We start from the raw sequence: 15,983 nt of genomic DNA on the forward strand, positions 1-15,983 counted from the left end.
ATTAGTAATGGTGGAGTCTTGCTATGTTGCTTGGACTGGTCTCTAACTCCTGGACTTAAGCAAGCATCTTGCCTCCGCCTTCGAAAGTACAGGGGTTACAGGCGTGAGACACCGCACCTGGCCCCTGTTGGGCTTTTACCCCTCCTGTTAGGGGCCATCAAACCTCTCTTAGTTGGTCATCCCTTAAAGCTCCGTCAAACGTTTTTTTGTTTTTTTTTTTTTTTTTGAGACGGAGTCCCACTCTGTCGCCCAGGCTGGAGTGCAGTGGCGCGATCTCGGCTCACTGCAACCTCCACCTCCCGGGTTCAAGCGATTCTCCTGCCTCAGCCTCCCGAGTAGCTGGGACTATAGGTGCCCGCCACCACGCCCGGCTAATTTTTTTTTATTTTTAGTAGAGACACAGTTTCACCATTTTGGCCAGGCTGATCTCAAACTCCTGACCTCGTGATCCACCTGCCTCGGCCACTTGAAGTGCTGGGATTACAGACATGAGCCACTGCGCCTGGCCAGCTCCGTCAAACATTAATTTGATCCAAGCAGAGGGACTTTTGATCTCAATCTGCATGAGTTTGTCTCTAGGAAGGAGCCTGATCATTATGCTGTGGGGGTGATGAGCACCCTCCCATCTTCCTCTGTCCAGATCTCAGGGGACAGCCAGCAGATAGGACCATTCAGCAGCCGATGTCCAAATAAGGTTTTGTTACTCGAAGCGCTGCCAACCTACTGTGGGTCATTTTATTCAGGTCCATCCCAAATAACCTGTGGATACAAGAGTTGATATTATTCCAGTCCACTACTGTGGCATTCAATTAATAAGCCTTAAGTATCTATTGTGCACTACTGTGATAAGATCATTCCATGATCCTCCAGAAATTCCACCCAACGCTGCTGGAAAGTAGGCTTACCGCATGCTACACACAAGTCCCCAAGCTGTGTTAACTTGCATAATTTTTTTTTTTTTGAGACAGAGTCTCGCTCTGTCACCTAGGCTGGAGTGCAGTGGTGTGATCTCGGCTCACTGCAACCTCCGCCTCCCAAGTTCAAGCAATTCTGCCTCAGCCTCCTGAGTAGCTGGGATTACAGGCACCTGCCACCACGCCCAGCTAATTTTTGTATTTTTAGTAGAGATGGGGTTTCACCATGTTGGTCAGGCTGGTCTCGAACCCCTGACCTCGTGAGCCACCGCGCCCGGCCAGCCTTTTTTTTCTTGAGACAAGTTCCTGCTCTGTCACCCAGGCTGGAGTGCAGTGGCGTAATCATGGCTCACTGCAGCCTCGAACTCCTGGGCTCAAAGGAACCTCCCACCTCAGCCCCGTGAGTAGCTTTGACTAGAGGTGTGTGCCACCACACCTGGGGTGTGTGTGTGTGTGTGTGTGTGTGTGTGTGTGTGTGTGTGTGTGTGTGTGTAGAGAGATGGGATTTTGCCATGTTGCCCAGGCTGGTCTCAAATTCCTGAACTCAGGCAATTTTCCCATCTCAGCCTGTCAAAGTACTGGGATTACAGGTGCCATCCCCTGCACCCAGCCTAAACTTTGATTGCATCACTGCACTCCAGCCTGGGCGACAGCAAGATCCCGTCCAAAAAAAAAGCAATTGGAGTTTTTTTTTTTTTGAGATGGAGTCTTGCTCTGTCGCCCAGGCTGGAGTGCAGTGGCGCGATCTCCGCTCACTGCAAGTTCCACCTCCCGGGTTCACTCCATTCTCTTGCCTCAGCCTCCTGAGTAGCTGGGACTATAGGCGCCCGCCACCATGCCTGGCTAAGTTTTTTGTATTTTTAGTAGAGACGAGGTTTCACTGTGTTAGCCAGGATGGTCTCGATCTCCTGACCTCGTGATCCGCCTGCCTAGGCCTCCCAAAGTGCTGGGATTACAGACTTGAGCCACCTCGCCCGGCCTAGCAATTGGAGTTTGAACCCAAGCAGAGTAATTCTAGATTCTCACTCGAATTACAGTGACCTCCAATGCAATTGGTGAGCCACGATGGTCCCCTTCAACAGACAAGGAAATTATCCAAGGTCACACAGCCAGTAAATGACATAGGTAATATTTGGCCTCATCTGTATGCCCCCTAATTGCATACACCAGTGCGTAACGTATTTGTCCATCCAGCTTATCTACCCTCGTGCTCCCAGCCCAATGTCCAGCCTCCTCCAGAAAGAACTGGTAATCATTCCTCACCAGAGGACTCGGAGTTTGCAGCCAGGATGGCTCAGCCGCTTGCAAAGCAGTCGGACACCTGTGTCCCCTAGGGCGTTGTTAGTCAGATAAAGGTGGGTCAAGGTCTGGTTGATCCCCAGGGTGAAGTAAAGATTCTTACAAGCCTTGGCTGTGAGGCCACAGCTATCCAGCCTGGTGAAGATAAGGAGTTGGTTAAGGTAACATCAGAGGCTACTACGTTATTTGGAGGCAGTGTCTCACCCTGTTGCCCAGGCTGGAGTACAGTGGTGAGATTTCAGCTCACTGCAACCTCTGCCTCCCAGGTTCAAGCGATTCTCCTGCCTCAGCCTCCTGAGTAGCTGGGATTACAGGCGTGCACCACCACCAATTAGCGTGGGTAATTTTTGTATCCTTTCATTTTTGTTTTGTTTGAGATGGAGTCTCCTTCTGTTGCCCACGCTGGAGTGCTGTGGCGCGATCTCGGCTCACTGCAACCTCCACCTCCCAGGTTCAAGCGATTTTCCTGCGTCAGCCTCCCCAGCAGCTGGGACTACAGGCTCGAGCCACCACACCCAATTAATTGTTGTATTTTTAGTAGAGACAGGGTTTCACCATGTTGGCCAGAATAGTCTCAATCTCTTGACCTCGTGATCCGCCCACCTCAGCCTCCCAAAGTGCTGGGATTACAGATGTGAGCCACTGTGCCCGGCCGTAATTTTTGTATCTTTAGTAGAGATGGGTTTCACGATGTTGGCCAGGCTGGTCTCAAACTCCTGACCTCAAGTGATCTACCCACCTTGGACTCCCAAAGTGCTGGGATTATAGGCGTGAGCCACTATGCCCAGCCTCCAAAACATTTTAAAAATTATCTGGGCCGGGCGCGGTGGCTCATGCCTGTAATCCCAGCACTTTGGGAGGCCGAGGCAGGTGGATCACGAGGTCACGAGATCGAGACCAGCCTGACCAACATGGTGAAACCCCGTCTCTACTAAAAATAGAAAAATTAGCTGGGCGTGGTGGCACGTGTCTGTAATCCCAGCTACTCGGGAGGCTGAGGCAGGAGAATTGCTTGAACCTGGGAAGCAGAGGTTGCAGTGAGCCGAGATTGTGCCACTGCACTCCAGCCTGGTGACGGAGTAAGACTCTGTCTCAAAAAAAATAAAATAAAAATAAGTTATCTGGTCTAGGCCAGGCATGGTGGCTCACACCTGTAATCCCCGCACTTTGGGAGGCCAAGGCGGGCGGATCACCTGAGGTCGGGAGTTCAAGACCAGCCTGACCAACATGGAGAAACCCCGTGTCTACTAAAAATACAAAATTAGCCGGGGTGGTGGCGCATGCCTGTAATCCCAGCTATTTGGGAGGCTGAGGCAGGAGAATCCCTTGAACCCGGGAGGCAGAGGTTGCGGTGAGCCCAGATCGTGCCATTGCACTCCAGCCTGGGCAACAAGAGCAAAACTCCGTCTCAAAAAAAAAAAATATCTGGGCTAGATGGTTCATGCCTGTAATCCCAGCTACTCAGGAGGCTGAGGCAGGAGAATTGCTTGAACCCGGGAGGTGGAGGTTGCAGTGAGCCAAGATCGTGCCACTGCACTCCAGGGTGACAGAGTGAGACACTGTTTAAAAAAAAAAAAAAAAAAAAAAGCACCAAATAAACTAGATGATGCCTCATCCCATTCTAAATCCTTCAGATTAGGGCTACAGCTGGCCTAGAGAAAGGTGAGGGAGAAAGTCACAATTAACATTTGACTGGAATTTACAGAGCACCAGATTGAATTATTATTATTTTTTTTTCTCGAGACAAAGTCTTGCTCTGTCATCTAGGCTGGAGTGCAACGATGTGATCTCGGCTCACTGCAACCTCCACCTCCTGGATTCAAGCGATTCTCCTGCCTCAGCCTCCTGAGTAGCTGGGATTACAGACACCCACCACCACGCCAGGCTAATTTTTGTATTCTTAATAGAGATGGCCATGTTGGCCAGGCTGGTCTCGAACTCCTGACCTCATGATCCGTCCACCTCAGACTCCCAAAGTGCTGGGATTACAGGCATGAGCCATCGCGCCCGGCCTGAATTATTGTTTTTGAGACAGAGTCTTGCTCTATCACCCAGGCTGGAGTGGAGTGCAGTGGTGTGATCTCAGCTCACTGTAATCTCGCCTCCCAGGTTCAAGTCATTCTCCTGCCTCAGCCTCCTGAGTAGCTGGGATTACAGGCATGCGCCACCATGCTGGGTTAATTTTTGTATTTTTGTAGAGATGGTGTTTCACCGTTTTGGTCAGGCTGGTCTCGAACTCCTGACCTCAGGTGATCCACCCGCCTCGGCCTCCCAAAGTGCTGGGATTACAGGCGTTAAGCTACCATGCCCAGCCTCTTTTTTGTAATTTTTACATTTCATTTTTTATTTATTTATTTTTTTTTTGAGACAGTTTCACTCTTGTTGCCCAGGCTAGAGTGCAATGGCATGATCTTGGCTCACTGCAACCTCTACCTCCCAGGTACAAGCGATTCTCCTGTCTCAGCCTCCCAAGTAACTCGGATTACAGGCATGTGCCACCAGGCCCGGCTATTTTTTTTGCATTTAGTAGAGACAGGGTGTCACCATGTTAGGCTGGTCTTGAACTCCCGACCTCAGGTGATCCACCCACCTCGGCTTCCCAAAGTGCTAGGATTACAGGCATGCGCCACCGTGCCCGGCCTTAAGTTTTTAAAATTTTAAGTCGGGCAGCACCCCCAAATCAGAATAAGTTCAGAGAGACTTCCTGTCTTTTCTTTCCACCTCTCTTTTTGATACCTGAATCTTTTGTAGTGAAGCAGGATGGTTCATAAATAGAAAAATGAAGGATGAGAAAGCGCTTCCACCGTCCAAACATGAGCACTGCCACCCCGTAACTCCCCGACACTCACCACATTTTCTGGAGTTTGCAGGCGGGATGTTGCAGCCCCTCAGCCAGCAACCACAGGCCCCGGTCTCCCAGGTCGTTGAAACTCAAGTCCAGCTCCCGGAGGTTTTGGTTGGCCTGGAGCACCGCAGAAAGACCCTCACAGGCGGCAGAGCCCAGCCGGCAGATGCCCAACCTGCAAAGACAGGATGCGAGGGTGGAGTGGGAGGTGTTCCTCCTGCGAACATCTGCTGGGAGGGCCCTGTGCCAAGCCCTGCGCTGGTTGCAGACAGAGGGACAGATTCAGTTTCTACCCTTGAGAGACAAAAAGAAAAAGAAGACAGAAGTAGGAAGACGAGAGGAAGGGAGGAATAAGAGAACAGAAGGAAGCAACTAAGAATCAGGTCAGGTGCCCTGGTTCATGCCTGTCATCCCACCATCTTGGGAGGCTTGAGGCTGGAGGGTTCTTTGAGGTCAGGAGTTTGTGACCAGTCTGGACAACCAACAACTTGTTTGTACAAAAATTTTTTTTTTTCTTTTTGCAATGGAGTTTCCCTCTCGTTGCCCAGGCTGGAGAGCAATGATGCGATCTTGGCTCACTGCAACCTCCACCTCCCAAGCTCAAGCGATTCTCCTGCCTCAGCCTCTCAAGTAGATGTGATTACAGGCATGTGGCAACATGCCCGGCTAATTTTTGTATTTTTAAGTAGAAGCGGGGTTTCACTATGTTGGTCAGGCTGGTTTCGAACTCCTGACCTCAGGTGATCCACCCGCCTCAGCCTTCCATCTACAAATTTTTTTTTTTTGAGACAGAGTCTCACAATGTCGCCCAGGCTGGAGTGCAATGGTGTGATCTCGGCGCACTACAACCTCCGCCTCATGGGTTCAGGTGATTCCCCTGCCTCAGCCTCCTGAGTAGCTGCGACTACGGGTGCCCACCACCACACCCAGCTAATTTTTGTATTTTTAGTAGAGACGGGGTTTCACCATGTTGGCCAGGATGGTCTTGATCTCTTGACCTCATGATCCACCCGCCTCAGCCTCCCAAAGTGCTGGGATTACAGGCGTGAGCCACCGCGCCCAGCCGCGCGTGTGATTTTTTTGTTGTTGTTTTTTGCTGGTGCCTTGATAAAAAAATACACAGTGTGTATTTTTGAGCACCTCTACCTACGTTTTGTACTAGTCACTAGGAGATACAGTTGGCATAGCTCCTATACTTGTGGAATGCCACCACACACACATAGACGCAAATTACAATCTTTTTTTTTTTTTTTTTTTAGATGGAGTCTTGCTCTGTCGTCCAGGCTGGAGTGTGGTGGCACAATCTCAGCTCACTGTAACCTCCGGCTCCCGGGCTCAAGCAATTCTGCCTCAGCTTCCTGAGTACCTGGATATCAGGTGTCTGTCACCATGCCTGGTTAATTTTTATATTTTTAGTGGAGACAGGGTTTCACCATGTTGGCCAGGCTAGTCTTGAACTCCTGACCTTAGGTCATCCTCCCACCTTGGCCTCTCAAAGTGCTGAGATTACAGGCGTGAGCCACCTCGCCCGGCATTCAAATTTCAATAAATGATGCTGAGGGGAAGCAGGAGGTCACATAGGATTATAAATCTAGGAACCCAGGTCTTAGCTGGGGATTAGAAAGGGTGTCCAGCTGGGTGTAGTGGGTCACACCTGTAAGCCCAGCACTTTGGGAGGCCAAGGCCAGAGGATCTCCTAAGGCCAGGAGTTTGACACTAGCTTAGGCAACAAATCGAAAATTTTTTGTCCCTACAAAAAATAAGCAAAAATTGGCCGGGCGCAGTGGCTCACGCCTGTAATCCCAGCACTTTGGGAGGCCGAGATGGAAGGATCACGAGGTCAGGAGATCAAGACCATCCTGGCTAACACAGTGAAACCCCGTCTCTACTAAAAATACAAAAAATTAGCTGGGTATGGTGGTGGGCGCCTGTAATCTCAGCTACTTGGGAGGCTGAGGCAGGAGAATCGCTTGAACTCAGGAGGCGGAGGTTGCAGTGAGCTGCAATCGCGCCACTGCTCTCCAGCTTGGGCGACAGAGCAAAATTGTCTCAAAAAAAAAAAAAAGCTGATGTAGTAGCTACAGTTTAGGATCAGAGGCAACCTGGCCTCCGTGATCCCAGGTGACAGGGCTGCATTCATGGATTGGGACTCCTAGCGTGGTGAGCAAAACGGGACTCACCGGAGGGTCTGGAGCTTGCACATGGGATGCTGGAGGCCCTCACACAGCAGCAGCACCCCACTGTCCCCCAGCTCATTCAGGCTCAGGTCCAGCTCCCTCAGGCTCTGGTTCACGCTGAGAGTTGAGGCCAGCTCTTCACAGGCAGCAGCAGTGAGGTGGCAGATCTTTAGCCTGCACAAAGTCCAATTCAACAAGCATTGTGGAGGTTTTCCTTTCTTTTTCTTTCTTTTTTTTTTTTTTGAGACGGAGTCTAACTCTGTCACCCAGGCTGGAGTGCAATGGTGCATCTCAGCTCAACTGCAACCTCCACCTCCCATGTTTAAGCGATTCTCCTGCCTCAGCCTCCCAAATAGCTGGGACTACAGGCGTGTGGCACCATGCCTGGCTAGTTTTTGTATTTTTAGTAGAGACAGGGTTTCTGACCATGTTGGCCAGGGTGGTCTCGAACTCCTGACCTTGAGTGATACGCCTGCCTCAGCCTCCCAAAGACTGGAATTACAGGCGTGAGCCACTGCGCCCAAGCCCCCAGTCTTAACAGTAATGCATTTTTAGACAACCTAATTTAAAAGTGGGTAAAAGGGCTGGGTGTGGTGGCTCACGCCTGTAATCCCAGCACTTTGGGAGGCCGAGGTGGGCAAATCACCTGAGGTCAGAAGTTCAAGACCAGCCTGGCCAACATGGTAAAGCCCCATCTCTACTGAAAATACAATTAGCCGGCATGGTGGGAGGCATCTGTAATCCTAGCTACTCGGGAGGCTGAAGCACAAGAATCGTTGAACCTGGGAGGTGGAGATTGCATGAGCTGAGATGGAGAGCCACGGTAATCCAGCCTGGGCCACAGGGCGAGACTCTGTCTCAAAAAAAAAAAAAAAAAAGAAAGTGCTGACTGGGTGCCATGGTGGTGGCTCACACCTGTAATCCCAACACTTTGGGAGGCTGAGGCAGGAGGATTGGTTGACCCCAGGAGTTCCAACCAGCCTGGTCAGCATGGCGAAACTCTGTCTCTATTAAAGAAAAGAAAAAAAAAAAGAAAAATTGGCTTGGCGTGGTAGCACACACCTGTAGTCCCAGCTACTTTGGGAGGCTGAGGCAGAAGGATCGCTTGAGCCCCAGAGGTCAAGGCTTCAGAAAGTTGATATCACATCATTGCACTCAAGCTTCTGTGAGTCAGTGAGACCCTGTCTCAAAAAAAAAAGAAAGAAAAAAGAAAAAAGTTCAAGATGGTTCCTGCAGATCATACTGGGGCAGAACAAGAAACAACTGGGGAAGATGGTACATTTTATGTTGCATGTATTTTGCCACAATTACATTTACTTTTTATTATATGTTTATTGAGACAGGGTCTCACCCTGTCACCCAGGCTGGGGTACAGTGGCTTGATCACAACTCACTGTAGCCTTGGCCTCCGAGGTTCCTGAATAGCTGGGACTCCAGGCACATACCACGCCACCCGGCTAATTATGTTTATTTTTTGTAGAGATGAAGTCTCACTGGTTCCCAGGCTGCTCTTGAACTCCTGCGCTCAAGTCATTCTCCTGCCTTGGCCTTCCAGAGGTTGTGATTATAGGCGTGAGCCACTGCGCCCAACCCTTCTGAATATTTTTGATCCATGGTTGATGAAATTCACAAATGCAGAACCCATGGACACAGAGGGCTGACTGACTCAGTGGCATGAAGTAGTTTCAAGTTACTGGGCAACCATCACTGCTATCCATCTCTGGAACTTTTTTTTTTGAGACGGAGTTTCGTTTTTGTTGCCCAGGCTGGAGTGCAATGGCACAGTGTTGGCTCACCACAATCTCCGCCTCCCAGGTCCAAGCGATTCTCCTGCCTCAGCCTCCCGAGTAGTTGGGATTACAGGCATGTGCCACCATGCCTGGCTTATTTTGTATTTTAGTAGAGACGGGGCTTCTCCATGTTGGTCAGGCTGGTCTTGAACTCCAGACCTCAGGTGATCCGCCCGCCTTGGCCTCCCAAAGTGCCGGGATTACAGGCGTGAGCCACTGCACCCGGCCCATCTCTGGAACTTTTTCATCTTCCGAAATGGAACCTCTGCTCCTGTTAAACAGTAACTCCCCATTTCTTCCTGTTCTAGGCCTTGGCAGCCACCATTCTACTTTGTTTTTTGAGATGGAGTCTCACTCTGTCACCGTGGCTGGAGTGCAGTGACGTGATCTCGGCTCACTGCAACTTATGCCTCCCAGGTTCAAGTGATCCTCCTGCCTCAGCCCCCTGAGTAGCTGTGATTACAGGCATGTGCCACCACATCCGGCTAATTTTTGTCTCTTTAGTAGAGACGGGGTTTTGCCATGTTGGCCAGGCTGGTCTCGAACTCCTGACCTCAGATGATCTGCCCTGTTTGGCCTCCCAAAGTGCTGAGATTACAGGTGTGAGCCACTGTGCCCGAACCCTATGGATGCATTTTTATGCCGTCATTCAATATGAAGAGATTTGCCATTTTATTATAGTTGACCCCAGGAAGAACTCACCACAAAGTCCGTAGTTTGCAGATGGGGTGCCTCAGTCCCTGGCACAGTAACCTCAGGCCCAAATCCTCCAGTGCATTTCCTGTCAGGTCCAACTCAACCAGATGTGGGTTGGTGCTGAGCACAGAAGCCATCTCCTGACAAGCCCCGGACTCCAGCTGACACTTCCTCAACCTCGGGAGGAAGGAGAGGTTGAAGGGGGCGCCATCTTGCCTTTCTGTGTCCTGATCACTCATGCCCCAGCCTGTTTATCTTATTATGTAGGAAAGGGTTCTTGCTGTGTCACCCAGGGTGAAGTTCAGTGGAGTGATACCAACTCACTGAGGCCTCGACCTCTGGGCTCACATGATCCTCCTGCCTCAGCCTCCTGAATAACTGGGAATACATGTGTGCACCACCACACCTGCCTAATTTTTTTATTTTGAGGTAGAGTCTCGCTCTGTCGCCCAGGCTGGAGTGCAGTGGCGTGATCTTGCCTCACTGCAACCTCCACCTCTTGGGTTCAAGTGATTCTCATACCTCAGTCTCTCGAGTAGCTGGGACTACAGGCTGGGCTACAGGTGTGCGCCACCACGCCCAGCTAATTTTTGCATTTTTAGTAGAGACGGGGTTTCATCATGTTGGCCAGGCTGGTCTTGAACTCCTGACCTCAGGTGATCCGCCCACCTTGGCCTCCCAAAGTGCTGGGATTACAGGCGTGAACCACCGCTCCTGGCCCATACCTGGCTAATTAAAAAAAATTTTTTTTTGTAGATAGGCTGCAGTGGCTCACACCTGTAATTCCAGCACTTTGGGAGGCCAAGGTGGATGGATCATTTGAGGTCAGGAGTTCAAGACCAGCCTGGCCAACGTGGGGAAACCCCATCTCTACTAAAAATACAAAAAAGTTAGCTGGGTGTGGTGGTGGGTGCCTGTAATCCCAGCTACTTGGGAGCCTGAGGCAGGAGAATCACTTGAACCCAGGAAGTGGAGGTTGCAGTGAGCCGAGATTGCGCCACTGCACCCCAACTTGGTCAACATAGCAAGACTCCATCTCAGGGGAAAAAAAAGGTGAGGGATTGTCCCAGGGACTCTTCATCATGTGGAATTGAGTGTGGAGTCAGAGAAGGGCAGAAAGGGGTCCTCTAAAGTGCCCAGAGTCCAGGGCCAGGGTCTTAGGTCATGGGGTTAAGGGCCAGCCCTGATTTAAAGGTGGAGATTTGGGGATTACCAGCGTTTTGTGATATTTCATGCCCCAGGAGACAATGAGCTTAAGGAGTTGCTGCTGGGGATAGAGACTCACTGAATCATCTGCAGCCTGCATTGGGGATGCCGCAGGCCCTCGCAAAGCAGCGTCATGCCTGGGAATCCAACACCGTTGCCACTGAGATCCATCCTTGTTAAATTCTTATTGGCTATGAGAGCTGCAGAGAGGTCCTCGCAGGCTGAGCTGGAGATGCGACACCTCTTCAGCCTGGAGTGGAAAAGAGGAGAAAAAAGCTGGTCATTTCTTTTGCGCCAGTTTTGTGGATTATTTTCTTTTGCTTTTTTTTTTTTTTTTTTCTGAGACAGAGTCGCTCTATCACCAAGGCTGGAGAGCAGTGGCACGATCTTGGCTTACCACAAGCTCTGCCTCCTGGGTTGAAGCAATTCTCCTGCCTTGGCCTCCTGAGTAGCTGAGATTACAGACGTGTGCCACCATGCCTGGCTAATTTTTGTATTTTTAGTAAAGACGGGGTTTCACCATGTTGGCCAGGCTGGTCTTGAACTCCTGACCTCAGGTGATCCACTCGCCTTGGCCTCCTGAAGTGCTGGGATTACAGGCATGAGCCACCGTTGTGTGATGGCGTTTCACTCTGTTTTCCAGGCTGGAGTGCAGTGGCGCAATCATGACTCACTGGGGCCTAAACCTTCTGGGCTCAAGCAACCTCCCATGTCAGCGTCCTGAGTAGCTGGGACTACAGGTGCACACTACCACTTCAGCTTTTTTTTTTTTTTTTTTTTTTTAAGAATTTATCGCCAGGCGTGGTGGCTCATGCCTGTAATCCCAGCACTTTGGGAGGCTGAGGAGGGTGGATCACCTGAGGTCAGGAGTTCAAGACCAGCCTGGCCAAAATGGCAAAACCCTGTCTCTACCCAATGTGGTGGGGCCCTGTAATCACCGTACTCAGGAGGAGGAAGGAGAACACTGAACCAGGAGGCGGATGTGGCGATAAAACTGCACTCACCGCAAAAAAAAACACCACTCAAATATATATATAATAATATATATTTTATTTTTAAGAATTTTTTTTTTTTTGAGGCAGATCACCCATCTGGATAGGTGTGACCTCACACTGCAACTCACCTCCAGGTTCAAGGATTCTCTGCCTCTGCCTCCAATACTGGACACCTGGCGAATTTTTGTATTTTTTAGTAAAGACAGGGATTCTCCATGTTGGCCAGGCTGGTCTTGAACTCCTGGGCTCAAATGATCCTCCCATCTCGGCCTTCCAAAGTGCTGGAATTACGGGCGTGAGTCATCACACCTGGCCAATATATTTATTTCAAAATATCATGTTGTATATGATAAATTTTACCTGTCAAGAAAAGCAACAAGAACAATATAAAATGTTTTGTAGTCAAATACATTCACAAAGGTTGCCCTTAAATTCAAGGCCATGTGCGGTGGCTCAAGCCTGTAATCTCAGCACTTTGGGAGGCCGAGGTGGGTGGATCACCTGAGGTCAGGAGTTTATGACCAGCCTGGCCAACACAGCGAAACCCCATTTCTACTACAAACACAAAAATTAGCTGGATGTTGTGATGCACCCCTGTAATCCCAGCTACTCGGGAGGCTAAGGCAGGAGAATTGCTTGAACTCAGGAGGCGGAGGTTGCAGTGAGTTGAGATCATGTCACTGCACTCCAGCCCAGGCTACAGAGCAAGACTATCTCAAAAAATAAAAAAAAAATTGGCTAGGCACAGTGGCTCAAACCTGTAATCTCAACAGTTAGGGAGGCTGAGGAGGGAGGATCACTTGAGGCCAGAAGTTTGAGACCAGTGTGGGCAACATGGTGAAACCCCGTCTCTCCAAAATATACGAAAATTAGCCGGGTGTGGCTGGGCGCGGTGGCTCAGTCTGTAATCCCAGCACTTTGGGAGGCCGAGGTGGGCAGATCACGAGGTCAGGAGATCGAGACCATCCTAGCTAATATGGTGAAACCCCGTCTCTACTAAAAATACAAAAAATTATCTGGGCATGGTGTCACGTGCCTGTAGTCCCAGCTACTCAGGAGGCTGAGGCAGGAGAATCGCTTGAACCCAGGAGACAGAGGTTGCAGTGAGCCGATATCGTACCACTGCACTCCAGCCTGGTCACAAAGCAAGACTCCGTCTCAAAATAAAAAAATTAGCCGGTTGTGGTTGCACATGCTTGTTTTCCCAGCTACTCGTGATGCTGGGGCAAGAGGATGGCTTGAGACCAGGAGTTTGGGGCTGCAGTGAGCCATGACTGTGCCACTGCACTCCAGCCTGGGTGACAGAGCATATCAGTGTCTCGTAAAAAAAAAAAATGTGGAGACCCACACAGCAGGATGACCATGTGAAGACAGAAGGCAGTGATCTGCAGGCCGAGGACAGAGGCCTCAGAAGAACTTAACCTGCCCACTCCTTGATCTTGGACTTCCAGCAGCCCCCCACCTGCCTTGAGAAAATACATTTATGTGGTGAAGCCACCCAGTATTTGGCACTTTTTTCTCCCCCCTGAGACGGAGTCTCACCGTATCACCCAGGCTGGAGTGCAGTGGCACGATCCCGGCTCACTGCAACCTCCGCCTCCCAGGTTCAAGCGATTCTCCTGCCTCAGCCTCCCAAGCAGCTGGGATTACAGATGCCCGCCACCACACCCTCCTAATTTTTGTATTTTTCATAGAGATGGCATTTTGCCATGTTGGCCAGGCTGGTCTCAAACTCCTGACCTCAAGTGATCTGCCCACCTTGACCTGTCAACATGCTGGGATTACAGGCGTGAGCCACCGCACTTGGCTTTGTGGCACTTTTTTACGGCAGCCGTAGCCAATGAATACACCCGTGATAGAACCTTGGTGACCGAGCCCCATGAGAGGCCACGGTGGGGACCACCTGAAACGCCCAGACCAGCCTGCACTCACCTCAGGTTCTGAAGTTTGCAGTTGGGGTGTCTGAGTCCTTGACACAGCAGCTTCACCCCCCGGCTGCCCAGGGCATTTCGGTACAGAGACAGCTCTATCAGGTTTGGATTGGTGCACAGGGCCGCTGCCAGATGTTCACTGTAGGCGTCCAGCAGGATGGTCCTCTCTGGTCTGCTTGAAGGAAAGACAGGCCACTCCCTGGTGTTATTGGTGCTTCACAACTATGGCCCTTGCATGTCATTTCACCGTTTAGGAAGCATGCTATCCCTTTCTGAGATGGAGTTTCGCTCTTGTTGCACAGGCTGGAGTGCAATGGCGCAATCTCAGCTCACCACAACCTCCGCCTCCTGGGTTCAAGCGATTCTCCTGCCTCAGCCTCCAGAGTAGCTGGGATTACAGGCATGAGCCACCACGCCCAGTTAATTTAGTATTTTTAGTAGAGATGGGGTTTCACCGTGTTAGCCAGGCTGATCTCGTTCTCCTGACCTCCAGTGATTCCCCTGCCTCGACCTCCCAAAGTTCTGGGATTACAGGCATGAGTCACCACATCCAGCCAAAGCATGCTATCTTTTAATTTTTTTTTTTAGAGGGCCTTGCCCTGTTGTCTAGGCTGGAGTGCATGGTGGAATCATGGCTCACTGTAGGCTTGACCTCTCGGGCTTAAGCAATCCTCCCTCCTCAGCCTCCTGAGAAGCTGGGGCTACAGGTATGCACCATCATGCCCAGCTAATTTATTGTATATTTTTAGAGATGGGGATCTCATCATGTTGTCCAGGCTGCACCTGGCTCTGACACTCCCAATCGTTGGTTTAGTTGGTTTACTTGTTTCCCTCTTTATTATCTGTCTCCGTTCTCGTTAGGATGCGTGCTCTCTTGGGACCATTGGCTTATTCACACAGTCTTCTGTCTACAGAAGATTATTGGGTCCCCAGATAAAAGGGACATAGAGGCTGGGTGTGGTGGCTCACACCTATAATCCCAGCACTTTGGGAGGCTGAGGCTGAGAGTTTGAGACCAGCCTGGCCAACATGGTGACACCCCGTCTCTATTAAAAAATACAAAAATTAGCTGGGTGTGGTGGCACACTCCTGTGGTCCCAGCTGCTCAGGAGGCTGAGACACGCAAGGTGGAGGTTGCAGTGAGCCGAGATTGTGCCACTGCACCCCAGCCTTGGTGACAGAGCCAGACTCTCTCAAGAAAAAGGGACTTAGTAATATTTGTTGATTGAATAAATTCTCCCAGACATCGACATCAATTTAGTCCCAATGGGTGTTGTTTAGTCTCTGCTGTGGCACTATTGACACTTTGGGGCCAGAGGGACTGTCCTGTGTACTGTAGGATGTTTGCAGCATTCCCGGCCTTAATCCACTAGATGTCAGTAGTGTTACTTGCTTCCGAGCTGTGACCACCAAAAACGTGTCTGCAGACATTGTCAAATGTCAGAGCAAAATCCCTAGCTGAGAGGCACTGGTTAACAGCATGAACCTCAAGGCCAAGGCAAGTGGATCACTTGAGGTCAGGAGTTCAAGACCAGCCTGGCTAACACGGCGAAACCCCGTCTCAACTAAAAATACAAACACAATCCTGGCATGGTGATGGGCACCTGTAATCCCAGCTACTCAGGAGGCTCAGGCAGGAGAATCACTTGAACTCGGGAGGCAGAGGCTGCAGTCAGCCGAGATTGCGCCACTGCACTCCAGCCTAGGAGACCAAGAGAGACTTCGTTTAAAAAAAAAAAAAAAAAAAAAAAAAAGGCTGGGCGCGGTGGCTCACGCTTGTAATCCCAGCACTTTGGGAGGCCGAGGCGGGCGGATCACGAGGTCAGGAGATCGAGACCACGGTGAAACCCCGTCTCTACTAAAAATACAAAAAAATTAGCCGGGCGTGGTGGCGGGCACCTGTAGTCCCAGCTACTCGGAGAAGCTGAGGCAGGAGAATGGCGTGAACCCGGGAGGCGGAGCTTGCAGTGAGCCGAGATTGCGCCACTGCACTCCAGCCTGGGTGAAAAAGCGAGACTCCGTCTCAAAAATAAAAAATAAAAAAAGCATGGGCCGGGTGCAGTGGCTCATGCCTGTAATCCCAGCACTTTGGGAGGCCGAGGCGGGCAGATCACGAGGTCAAGAGATCGA

At 50.6% G+C, this 15,983-nt stretch overlaps 1 protein-coding gene across 3 annotated transcripts in view; it reads right to left on the minus strand.

The window, feature by feature from the left end:
* Positions 1–209: 209 nt before the first annotated feature.
* The window catches only part of NLRP12 (NLR family pyrin domain containing 12), a 33,106-nt gene continuing 17,332 nt past the window's right edge, over positions 210–15,983 (minus strand). Inside the window, exons 4-10 of one of the 3 annotated variants that reach the window (XM_032171685.2) lie at positions 13,855–14,025; positions 11,007–11,177; positions 9,728–9,898; positions 7,239–7,409; positions 5,063–5,233; positions 2,178–2,348; positions 672–759 (exon numbers count right to left, since the gene is read on the minus strand). In XM_032171685.2, coding sequence (XP_032027576.1) covers positions 672–759; positions 2,178–2,348; positions 5,063–5,233; positions 7,239–7,409; positions 9,728–9,898; positions 11,007–11,177; positions 13,855–14,025 — 1,114 coding nt within the window. Of the gene's footprint in view, positions 760–2,177; positions 2,349–5,062; positions 5,234–7,238; positions 7,410–9,727; positions 9,899–11,006; positions 11,178–13,854; positions 14,029–15,983 lie in introns of all 3 variants that reach the window. The other 2 variants (XM_032171684.1, XM_032171686.1) reach the window with 2 other exon arrangements.

Source organism: Hylobates moloch, unplaced genomic scaffold (assembly GCF_009828535.3).
Source record: "Hylobates moloch isolate HMO894 unplaced genomic scaffold, HMol_V3 SCAFFOLD_12, whole genome shotgun sequence".
In the NCBI taxonomy this organism is placed as follows: Eukaryota; Metazoa; Chordata; class Mammalia; order Primates; family Hylobatidae; genus Hylobates; species Hylobates moloch.